Below are 10,814 nucleotides of genomic sequence, written 5' to 3'. Positions count from 1 at the left end.
CTTTAACGAATCATGAAATTGGTTTAATCCACTTAAGTTTTTATTAAAGAAAAATACATAAATTACCATTGATTCTAAAAACTGGTAACGCTGCCATAGAAACCTTAACAAACGCCAGATTTGTCTGAAAGAATATGTATTTAATTTCAATATAATGCATTTTTGTTCAATAATTTATGACATTTAATTATATAATATTTTAATTTTTAATTTATTAATATTTTGCTTAATATTGAAGACGCACTAATCGACCTTGCGCCACTGTGCGACGTCGAACATGTTTGACAGAGAAGTTTTCGAACCACATAAACTCATTCTCATTCTCTTTGGGTTAGTTAAACAAATTTAGTCTACAAAGGCGGTTGATTTTGATTGTAAGCTCGATATCTCTTTCTGATCTCAGACGGATGTAATGTTCGTAATAAATATTTAATTGCAGAACCAAATTGTTTATATTCATCTGAAATTGTCTGAACTAAAAACGAGAACAACATGTGTAAGTGTCTGGCCGGAAACGTTGCCTGCTGGTAAGTTGGAATAATTAGATTAGCATTGTAAGGCTCTGGCATCTTGTAAGTTGGAGATAAGTGAGTTTTTGTTAAGTCCAAGAAGTCATCTAAAAGTGGGCAAGCATTTAGTTCTGGGCCATGGATTATAAATAGATCGCGAACTATGAGTAAGACGGCAAATAAGATAAGAAAGTGTGCAACCACCTGATAGCTCAGTTCCCATTATTTACATATGATTCCCATGAAAACATTTATACTCACAGAAAGCTCTCACAAGGGAGCTGTTTTAACTATACTATTTATATACTGAATGGCGGCATAATGAGAGCAGTGTAATTTTAAAGCGGAAGCCGAATTCAGAGAAAACTGGAAATCGCCTGTGCGAATTTTCGCTTGCAACTCTTATACATACAGGTTTTCATATCACAACTGAACAATAAACAGTGCGAGCAGGTAAACAAACCGCACGAGAATCCGTACCCAGACACATTCTACCTGAAAGTAGCAGTATCCACTTTCGATGGTATATCATCATCGCATCCGTACAAACATTCAGCTGGCAGAATGAATTACTTAATTGTCCATGGTTCCATACGCATATTTGTTGTGAAATATGTATATATGTACATGACATGCAACATGGTAGCCACAAGAAGACTACTTATTATTATTCCAGCTCACGCTTCCTAAGGCACTCGTTTATATGTTAGCGCACATAGTGTATACATATTTATTTGTTCATATTCGCGCACACTGACCAGAATTGAAGAACCGCGTTTTGCGTATCTATGAGATACAAACGAAAAAATGTGGTCATGTCGAGCATTTCGTACTACTACTGTGCGACGCATTAGTTTCCCCTTATGTACCATCTGGCACCAGAAAGTCCTGGCTCCATCGAGGCGCGACGGAATTATTCCTTAAATACATATCTACCCTCAGGAATCTCCATATCCCGCCCCATTCGGTTTTAGCCAACAACCGGCAGCACGGCGCCGGTTTCGCATTTCCGTTGGAATGCCAGCTCTTGGCCCTCAAAACGTAGTTGTTAACTCACTGATGGGGTGGAAATTTATCTACTACTGTAATTTGGGGTGCATTTTTATTGGACAACTTTTCATGCGTAATTAATTCGAAAGTATTGCATCATTTCTATGAGAAAAGGACCTTGTCACATCCTTTGAGGGTAATGCGAGTAATTATAATGAAAACAAAAACATTATGATAACCATTTTAAGAATCAAATACTAACTTATTTACATTTCTAGCTGCTTCAACTGTGCACTTAGTGTGCTTATTTCCATCATCAGTGGATTTCTGGTGATCGGCATCGTGGTCGGATTGGCCATCTACTTCATTGCCTACTACGAAAAGGAGGATGATGTTACCAAGATCACCAATAAAGTAACCGAAAATATCCAGTCGGGATATGACAAAATAAAGGATGCCCTAAGCAAATAAAATCTACTATGGTAAGAAGATAACAAATTGTAATAGAAGAACAATAATCATTCAATGAACTACAATTTCAGATTAATACACAGCGAAAAATTTTCCACGCTTTGCATAATTCCATTCATCCAGAATAATTGCCACCTATGTATTTACAGAAACAAACACCGCTGGAGCCTTTTAGAAGAGGATAATTGTTAAACTGTTTCAGTATCAGTACAAATAAATATTACACCTTCAAAATATTATTGTGAATCTCCAGCTAATGTAAAAGATGTTTTAACGCAAAAGATTTTATAAATAAATATTTATGATGTTCAAAGACAGATTATACTACTTTACAAAATGAAATAAAAAGAAAATGTTTTGACATTAATATAGCAATGCTCAATGTGGGCCTATTTCATTATTAATGGCTATTTACATAAAAACTAAGGTATTTTTCTTCACGTTTTTGGTTATAAACGTTTTTATTATGGCATAAAAATGAAAAAAAAATGTTGGGTGATGGGGGAAATAAAGCCTTCTGGAAATTAAATTTTAAATGATTACAAACAACCGGAAGTGCTCTTAAAACTTCCTTAGAAACTAGAATCTGTGTTACGCCAAAATTTGATAAATAGCTTATACGAAAAAGTAACACGAAAATAGGAAAAAATAAATAATCGCACTGGCATAAATACCCATACTTTCTTATGTGCAAGTACCATGGCCTTGCCAATGCGAAAGATGCCCCTCCGCCCAGCGTCCAATGCCCAATAAAATCGATATATTTAGAACCATTTCGAAGCCATCGACTCGATGAACTTCTACCAGGCTCCCATAAAGTTCAGACGTGCTGCCAATCGTTCGACAACTTCGATTGGATCCAAATCAGCCCCTTCATCGCTCCGAAATGGAAACCCAACACGCTGGGCGAGGAGTGGGAAATCCACCACGGTGGAGCGGTGGCAACTCACCATGCAGGGGAAATCTGAAATATGGGCGCTCATCATAGGGCAGATACCTTCCGCAAAAAGTCTGGTAACGCTAAAAGCAAAACGGTCGAATAGGAACTACAGGATATATGGGTGTCAAAATATATATAGAATTTTGTTTTGAAGCAGTTTTTATTTAAATAAGGGAAAATTTTTAAATTCAGAGTGTGACCGAGGCATTAAAGTGGAATATTCTTCAGTAAGCGCAACATCTATAAAATGGGAAATCAATTATCGTACTAGAATGTAATGTAAACAAACTTTGTAATGGTCGAATCTGAACCAGCTCCGAATGACGACTATGAGCACCCAGATGGACTCGAATACATATTGGAATCTGTGTTGATGCCTAGCGATGGAAGCAAAGAATTCAAATGTTTGGCGGACGAGTACAATTCTGTTCTTTTGAATCCCTGTCACTGCAAAGGAGCCTGCGAAAACAGCGAAGTCTGTCCACATGCAGGCCAATATGAGTTCACAGGAGATGGCAGCGAATTAATTCTTCGGAATTCCGCAAATCCTGTCATTGAGTGCAATGACATGTTTTTTTTTTTTTTTTTTTTTGGATATATTAATTTAAAACTGTCCTTCGCGGACAATCATTAAATTTGATGACTAAACTTAACGGTAGAGAATTAATTGATTACATAAATTGTTGCGAAACTATACAATAACTGTCGATATTGTATGTATGAAGTATATAATAATGTATGTGTATAATTTAATTTAATTTGCTGTATAAACACCTGCTCCAATCGGCTTGTGTACTCAGGCCCGAGGAAACATTTGGAAATATTCGATTCGCCTGAGTACGGATCCAAAGGACTTCGGTCTACAGTGAAAATTCCAAAAGGAGGATACATCTGCGAGTATGCTGGAGAACTTTTAACAGTTCCAGAGGCAAAACGACGCGTGCATGTTAATGAAAAACTTGGCCTGATGAACTATGTCCTGGTTCTTAATGAATACACTAGCGACAAGAAGCAACAGGTGACCATCGTTGATCCATCAAGACGTGGAAACATCGGACGCTACCTGAACCACAGCTGCGAACCGAACTGTCATATAGCAGCTGTACGAATAGACTGTCCCATACCAAAAATAGGCAAGTTTTATTGCTGATTCTGATACGACTTCTCTGCTCATGTATAATTTTTAGGTATTTTCGCAGCAAGGGATATTGCGGCCAAGGAGGAGTTATGCTTTCATTATGGCGGAGAAGGGCAGTATAAAAAGGTGACAAGTGGAAAGACTTGCCTCTGTGGTGCTTCAAAATGCACGGGTTTCATGCCAAATACTGAAATAGAGGAATAAATAATTTATTATTTAAGTTTACTTAAGTAAATGTAAATACTTGCCACTCAGAGTTTGTTCTGCACATGGTTTTCCAGCGGAGGCAGTTTTTCATGAATCCATTGCTGCAGATCCGTGATTGAGGCAGTTTTCAGCTCGTGCAGTGTGTTCCTCAATGGATGAAATGTGCCCTTGACACCCAGTTTCGTTAGGTTCTCGAAGGTTTCCAGACCCCAGTCCTTGGGTACCAGAGTATCGCGTTCACCGTGATACATTCGCAGCTCGGGAAAAGATTCGGCTTTGCCGTTGGCAAGGGAATCGTAGACAACGGACCCCCGGTTCAGGAACGAGGAATGTGCGAATACGCCGGCCAAGCTGCGTCTCAAATGGTAGCCCGTGTGCAGAGCCAAGGTTCCGCCCATCGAGAATCCGCCTACAATGATCCTGTTCAGCGGTATGCCGCTGGCCACCTCCTCGTCGATCAGCTGATTGACTGCATCATAACACTGGGACATGCTCTTCTTGCTTTCCGATGCGGCAATGTTCACGGACTTGCGGTCGAACCACACGTTGGATAGTTCCCCGTCCAGCGGGGTGTACTTCTGCTTGGGAGCCGTGGGATATATAATCTTTATGTGCGGGTACTCCAGATTCCGGCCGATGAGGAAGCGCACCCATTCCATAACATTGGAACCGGTGTCGCCAGATCCGTGGAAGAATATCACGGATGCAGAGTGTTTGCCAGTGGCATTGACCGTTGTCAAGGCTGGTTTCATCTTTAATTCACCTTTGATCAACTAAATATATTGCACTATCGGAATAACCATCAAAGGGCGGCAGTGTGGCCAGTCGTTAGTACGAAAACAGCTGATGGGAAATAATACTGTCATGGCATTTTCAACATTAAGGAGCCTTTTGTATTTTCCTATGTAAAGTCCAACGGTCACACGGATCCACACGTCTAAATAAACTTTTAAGGAGCAAAATCAATGAAATAAGTGAAAATAAAAGGTGAGTACCGTCAAAATAATCGATTTGTGGGCACCTTCATCGAGATGCGCTGCACTTTCCCCGAAACATGCCTTACTTAACTGAATTTTCCACAAAACATGACGCATCTGCGGCTCCATGACTACGCCTTTCCATTTGTGCCGGATCCACACGCACACACCCACAACCATCGACACCAACACGAACACACCACACGCAGAGTGCGAATAACGGAGAAACATCTAGACACACAGAGGAGCAGCAACGGGAAGACGACAACATGGCCAACATCCTGGAGAACCAACTGTTCACGGCGGCCAAGACCATCGAGCAGCAGCTGGACCAGCAGATCGACCGCTTGGACAACCTCGATTCGGATGACCTGAAGACCCTGAGGGAGCAGCGGCTCCGCGAAATGAAGGACCTGAACAACAAGAAGCAGGAGTGGCTCAGAAACGTAGGTGGTCTTCTCTTGCAACACTCAACTATTGAAGATTCTTCGAGATTGTTCTCTAAGTGATATATGACCAAATGGTATTCAAGATACGACTTTTATGACATCCACGACTCTTGCTTGGATTAATTAAGTTAATTATTCATAAGGGGTATTCAAATTAGGCTACAAGCCTAATTAGCTCAAAATTTAAATAGATATGTAAAAGTTAACTTTCAAAGAAAACCTTGTAGCGCAACAATCTCATTAATCAAACTAATTGTTAATCTTTTCCAGGGTCATGGCACCTACACCGAGCTGGCCGACGAAAAAGAGTTCTTCGAGATGTCGAAAAAGTCGCCCAACATTGTTTGCCACTTTTACCGCGACAGCACCGAGCGCTGTAAGATCGTGGACATGCACCTGAAGATCCTCGCGGCCAAGCACGTGGAGGCCAAGTTCTGCAAGGTGAATGCCGAAAAGACTCCATTCCTCACCCAGCGACTGCGCATCAAGGTGATACCCACCATCGCCTTGGTGAAGGACAGCAAGACCAAGGACTTCATTGTCGGATTCACCGATCTGGGCAACTGCGACGACTTCGCCACCGAGATGCTGGAGTGGCGCATCGCCCACTCGGGGGCCATTGACTACAAGGGCGACCTGATGCAGCCACCAGATGTGAAACGCAAGCCATTCATCAACCGCCCACAGAAGACAATACGTGGAGGCTACGACTCGGATGACTCCGATATCGATCTGGATGACTAACTACGGGCAGTCCATCCCACACTCTCGATTACCCAAGCTCCAGCTTTCGTTCCACACTCCCACACAAGAAACACTCAAAAGCGATGGAGTAACAAAAACGGACACACACAAATCAAAACCTAGCACATGGATCTAAACCAATTAGGCGTACTTTAGCGTTATTTATTTAATTATACGATTCCGATCCCTCTGCTACGGTCCCATCGCCACCTAGCATAAGTGGCTAATTCGGTTGCCTTCCCCCCCGATTATGTGCTTTAATATCTATCAGTTCAATCAGCTGCCTCGAAGGCTGAGCCACTCTAGCGAGCTTAAGCGTACTCAAAATTTGATCTTTATGGTATTTGCAATTCCAAATGAATGTGCACCCTTCCCGTATATATGTTAAGTTGAGCAAAGTTTTACAAACTGCCCTCGCCCTCCAGAAAATGGTGTACGTAAAACAAGAAACTAACACACACAGAGCATAAAAGACAAGCAACAAAATATCTGGCATATATATTTTTAAAATTTCGATAAAAGGTGTATTGCATTTCCTACAGTAGAGGTAACTAACACTTACATATGTACAAGTTTTTATATTTATTTTTGTAATTCTACAAAGCATCAAAGGAAATCAACGATTAAATAGCATGTTCAAAACAAAGCAAATGTATTTAATTGCAAGCGGCTTGGTAATTGGTTGTAAACTTAAATGGTTCCCACACAGGTTTTTTGCTTTTCAGATCGTATTCTTGGTAATATTTTTTTAAATTATACACGCGAACGGCTGCATTTTATTAAAATGTGGATTTTAAACCAATTGCATATCAAAATTGTTGCATTGCAAAAAAGACTAGATTTCTTTACGACTTTTTTTTATTTTCAGCATTTTTCGATATTATTAAACTTTACTTGGAAAACACAGAACTGATCATCCAGTTAAATAGATATCTTGAAATAATAGTTTTGAATAAACTACGCCGCATTTTAAGTGATGGTATTTCCCCGAACAGCTGATCTTGAAATTCCGAAAATCCTCCCTTAAGACAAGGGTTGCCAGTCTTGACGCAGACGAATAACGGAATGGCCGCCAAAGACAAAAAGGGACGCCAACTGAATTTACCTGAAATGACGCCGTAATCCCGCCAATTTCAGCTTGCTCGCCATAAAACTAAGGTCCAGACTAGCGTCAAAATCGGTGCAGAAACTTTTACCTGCCAGGTGCATAAAACGCCTATAAAGGATTCGAATTACCATCATTGGTATTGTGAAACTCGAGGTGTACAGAAGTGATTCGAAATGGTTCTCGCTCCCGAAGTTCGAGGTATTGTGAAGGCGCTGAAGGGCTCGAACAGCTGTGAGGAGATAGCCCAGATCCTGGAGTGCGACGTGGAGAGCGTGATTAGCTGCATCCGTGAGTGTGAGCTGCTCGAGGGGAAGACTGCCACGCTGAGATTGCCGCAGAGAACGAAAACAGCGGTGCCCGTGGCGGTTGCGCAGGAGGAGGAAAAGAAACGCGAGGTGGGCAGACCCAAAGTCCTGGAGAACCGCCAGATGGTCGAGCAAATGCTGAGCGACAATCCGCACTACACCTCCATCGATGTGCAGCGGGAGCTGGCCCGACACGGCATAGAGGTCAGCCGCAGGACCTTGCAGCGCAGGATCAGCGAGATTCGCTCCAAAGGCTCACGGCCACCGAGAGGATCGCCACAGCCGCAGGAGCCCAGCACTTTCGGCCTCAGTGAGGGGGCGAAAAAAAGGAGGTTGGCCTGGGCCACCGCCCATCAGGATTGGACCGTTCGCGACTGGCGCAACATCTTCAACATGGACGATCTTAAGTTCGTCGACGAATCATCGCCGCCAAAGGAGATCTTCCTTGACTCGCTGATGGGCCCGGAGGGCAGCGTCTGCAATGACCTCAATCTCCTCGAGCAATTGATGGCCATCATCCAGCCGAGGATCCAGAATCAGGCGCCCAAGAATGTCAGCGAGTTTCGAGCCGTCTTGTACGACGTCTGGCACAGCGACCAGGATATGGTGGACAAAATTGAGATGCTCTACGAGTCGATGACGTGGCGGGTTTCGGCGGTCCTCCGCAACGGCGGGGATCAGACCGAGTTCTGCTAGCCAAGCTGTGGATTCAAGTCGCACTCTGATTCTTGAATGTTGTATTGAAAATAACCACGTTCATGATATTGTTTAATTTGACATATTATTAAGTTTGTGGTGGCCATACTATGTACATGGTACACTCTTATTAGATTAAATTTAATTTTCTTCATTTTTTGAAACAACTATAAAAAACATACATTTTAATAAAGTGTAAAACAATATAATAGCAACGATGTTTTAATAGCTTGAAAAACTAATTTAACTTTTAACTAATAATGTTGCAGAATACAAGTCAATTTTTATTTTATTAAACCAACATTATGTATGCATAACAATTCTATCTGATATATGAACACTTTTTCATCATTAGAGTATGTTGTTAATTTGCCTCCTGAATTGCTTTTGGTTTCTTCGAAATTGACCATATGTATTGCAATATCACAGCAATGGAATATACTACTCCAATAACTATAAAATAGAATGCGTAGACGGAAAACTGTTGAAAAACATTCAAATTCAGATTGGCCTTTTCCGAGACAACGACAAGTGTGAGGATGCACTGCAGCAGGAGTCCCACGAACGTGTTGAAACCAAACACCAGAGCAAAGCTATCCTCCTCCAAGCTGCTGGCCAACTCCGAGCTATAAAGATAAGGGGTTCTGGTAATTTCCACCTGTATGATCAAGGACTAAGGACTCCTTACCTGGCCACTGTTATGGTGAAGGCAAACAGGCCTCCATACAGCACATAGCCAAGATAGGACAGGTATATATCATCGGTCCAGCAGGAAAGCAGCACACAGCCGCCCTCCAGGACCGACAGCAAAGCCATCGAGAGCAGGCTGGCCCTGGTGCTCAGACGTCCAGCATGGAAGTAACCGGCGAGAAGGGCGAACACAGCACTTAGAAGCGTCAGGGCCACGTCCACAGCTCCATTCCAGGCTATCTTCAGGGGAAATCTCAAGGATGAGAAAGCCATTGATCATTGAAACTCACTCACTGTTGGTTCGTTCTCGAAGGACTTCCATACCACCTGCATATAGGTGGTGATTTGCAGAAAGCCAGCCAAACTGATGGCATACCACAAGCTCCATTGTATCACTAAGGCATTGGTGTAGGCACTACGGAAGTGGAACCAAAGGAGCTGCCACGCTGGTACCTTCTTTTCTTGGTTCGCTTCCTCGGTACTGGGTTGCTCTGAACCCTTCTCCAGGTTACCGCCCTCCGCTTTGGTTCCACCTTCTATGGCCTCGCTTCGATTGTGAAAGTACAAACTCTTCTCCACCTTTGGCAAAAAGAATGCCCAGAGTAGCGCCGCAACTTGAGCTGTGGGAAAGTGGAATCATTAGTTAACTGGCTACAGAATCACTTTGCTAACTGGGAACCCACAGCTGACGGAGATGTAAAACAGTTGCTTGTAGTTCATCCACTTCATTCCAATGACCAGCTGAGCCAGGATTCCCGCAACTAGCTTTCCCACGAACATGGCCGCCCGTGTATGCGAAGTCACCCTGGGATAGTACTGTTTGTCCACCTTGGCGTAGATGTACGAGTAATAGGCCACCTCGCCCGCCTGGTAGAAGCCATAGAAAACCTCCACCGCCTGCAGGCCGCTCAAAGTGGACGTCCAGATCAGCGTGCCCCAGATGCAGATGCCTGTAATGGCATTGGCGATAATCACGGGCTTGTATCTGCAACGCAAACGTAGGGTTATTGCTGGCTAATAAAGATTGCATTCAAGCATGGGCTGTATACCTGAGCAGGTCCGTAATGAGGAAGACGAAGATTAGGAGCGCCAGGTAGGAGTATGTACCCACCGGGTAGACGGATCGGTTGACTTGGTCCTGGGTGACGTGATACCACTCGCCCATCAGGATCTCCGCGTGGTATGGCTCCGAGGGTCGAAGTTCCCGGAGAAACCCGAATATGCATAGCACGCACGATATCTTCAGCCACGACTCCATCCCGTTACGGCTGTCGGCTTGAGTCTAATCGCGATCTTAACGCTAACCAGCGATCCCACCGACTATATGTACATATGTCTGGCAGCGTGGAGCTTCGACCAGCTAATTTAATAATTGCCGAGTATAGAGATTTACCTTCGGAGCTTGTAATCAGCGCTGGCCCATTCGCGATTTACGATCCAAGTGTTCTCCGATTTTGTGCAGGCCAGCGGAGCAGAGAGGTAATGGAATATCCGGGAAGTTTCCGCTTACAGCGAGCAGCATGGGCACGATCGCGGTTAACTTGCTCTCGCCTGATGCGGTTCCCACTCCAAGTTGGCCATACCAGCCAT

General features: G+C 43.2%; 6 protein-coding genes across 7 annotated transcripts; 4 read left to right on the top strand and 2 right to left on the bottom strand.

Moving 5' to 3' along the window:
- Positions 1–327: 327 nt before the first annotated feature.
- Positions 328–2,287, top strand: LOC6606908 (protein midgut expression 1). Its single transcript, XM_002031666.2, has 4 exons — positions 328–374; positions 440–527; positions 1,778–1,981; positions 2,042–2,287. The coding sequence occupies exons 2-3, from the start codon at positions 493–495 to the stop codon at positions 1,968–1,970; spliced, it is 228 nt and encodes a 75-aa protein (XP_002031702.1). The 5' UTR covers positions 328–374; positions 440–492; the 3' UTR covers positions 1,971–1,981; positions 2,042–2,287.
- A 907-nt stretch (positions 2,288–3,194) lies between these two features.
- Positions 3,195–4,267, top strand: LOC6606907 (probable histone-lysine N-methyltransferase set-23). The gene is made up of 3 exons (XM_032721959.1): positions 3,195–3,481; positions 3,665–4,043; positions 4,098–4,267. The coding sequence occupies exons 1-3, from the start codon at positions 3,206–3,208 to the stop codon at positions 4,250–4,252; spliced, it is 810 nt and encodes a 269-aa protein (XP_032577850.1). The 5' UTR covers positions 3,195–3,205; the 3' UTR covers positions 4,253–4,267.
- LOC6606906 (lysophospholipase-like protein 1) lies at positions 4,032–5,079 on the bottom strand. Its single transcript, XM_002031664.2, has 2 exons — positions 4,297–5,079; positions 4,032–4,235 (listed from the first exon to the last, which is right to left on the bottom strand). Exon 1 carries the CDS (start codon positions 5,005–5,007, stop codon positions 4,300–4,302), a length of 708 nt encoding a protein of 235 aa, XP_002031700.1. The 5' UTR covers positions 5,008–5,079; the 3' UTR covers positions 4,032–4,235; positions 4,297–4,299.
- Positions 5,080–5,135: 56 nt separating this feature from the next.
- Positions 5,136–7,071, top strand: LOC6606905 (thioredoxin domain-containing protein 9). 2 transcript variants are annotated; one of them, XM_002031663.2, is made up of 3 exons: positions 5,136–5,242; positions 5,442–5,678; positions 5,952–7,071. In XM_002031663.2, exons 2-3 carry the CDS (start codon positions 5,502–5,504, stop codon positions 6,423–6,425), a joined length of 651 nt encoding a protein of 216 aa, XP_002031699.1. In that variant the 5' UTR covers positions 5,136–5,242; positions 5,442–5,501; the 3' UTR covers positions 6,426–7,071. The 2 variants fall into 2 exon arrangements, with proteins under 2 accessions (XP_002031699.1, XP_032577843.1); XM_032721952.1 differs by lacking the exon at positions 5,442–5,678 and having other exon boundaries at positions 5,153–5,242.
- A 384-nt stretch (positions 7,072–7,455) lies between these two features.
- Positions 7,456–8,743, top strand: LOC6606904. Its single transcript, XM_002031662.2, has one exon. The coding sequence runs from the start codon at positions 7,707–7,709 to the stop codon at positions 8,532–8,534; it is 828 nt and encodes a 275-aa protein (XP_002031698.1). The 5' UTR covers positions 7,456–7,706; the 3' UTR covers positions 8,535–8,743.
- Positions 8,594–10,750, bottom strand: LOC6606903 (thiamine transporter 2). Its single transcript, XM_002031661.2, has 5 exons — positions 10,274–10,750; positions 9,908–10,209; positions 9,519–9,844; positions 9,223–9,464; positions 8,594–9,160 (listed from the first exon to the last, which is right to left on the bottom strand). Exons 1-5 carry the CDS (start codon positions 10,480–10,482, stop codon positions 8,899–8,901), a joined length of 1,341 nt encoding a protein of 446 aa, XP_002031697.1. The 5' UTR covers positions 10,483–10,750; the 3' UTR covers positions 8,594–8,898.
- Positions 10,751–10,814: the final 64 nt, after the last annotated feature.

This window comes from Drosophila sechellia, chromosome 3R (genome assembly GCF_004382195.2).
Source record: "Drosophila sechellia strain sech25 chromosome 3R, ASM438219v1, whole genome shotgun sequence".
NCBI lineage: Eukaryota > Metazoa > Arthropoda > Insecta > Diptera > Drosophilidae > Drosophila > Drosophila sechellia.
Note: the sequence above shows the minus strand (reverse complement) of the source record. Positions and strands in the feature narration are given on the sequence as shown.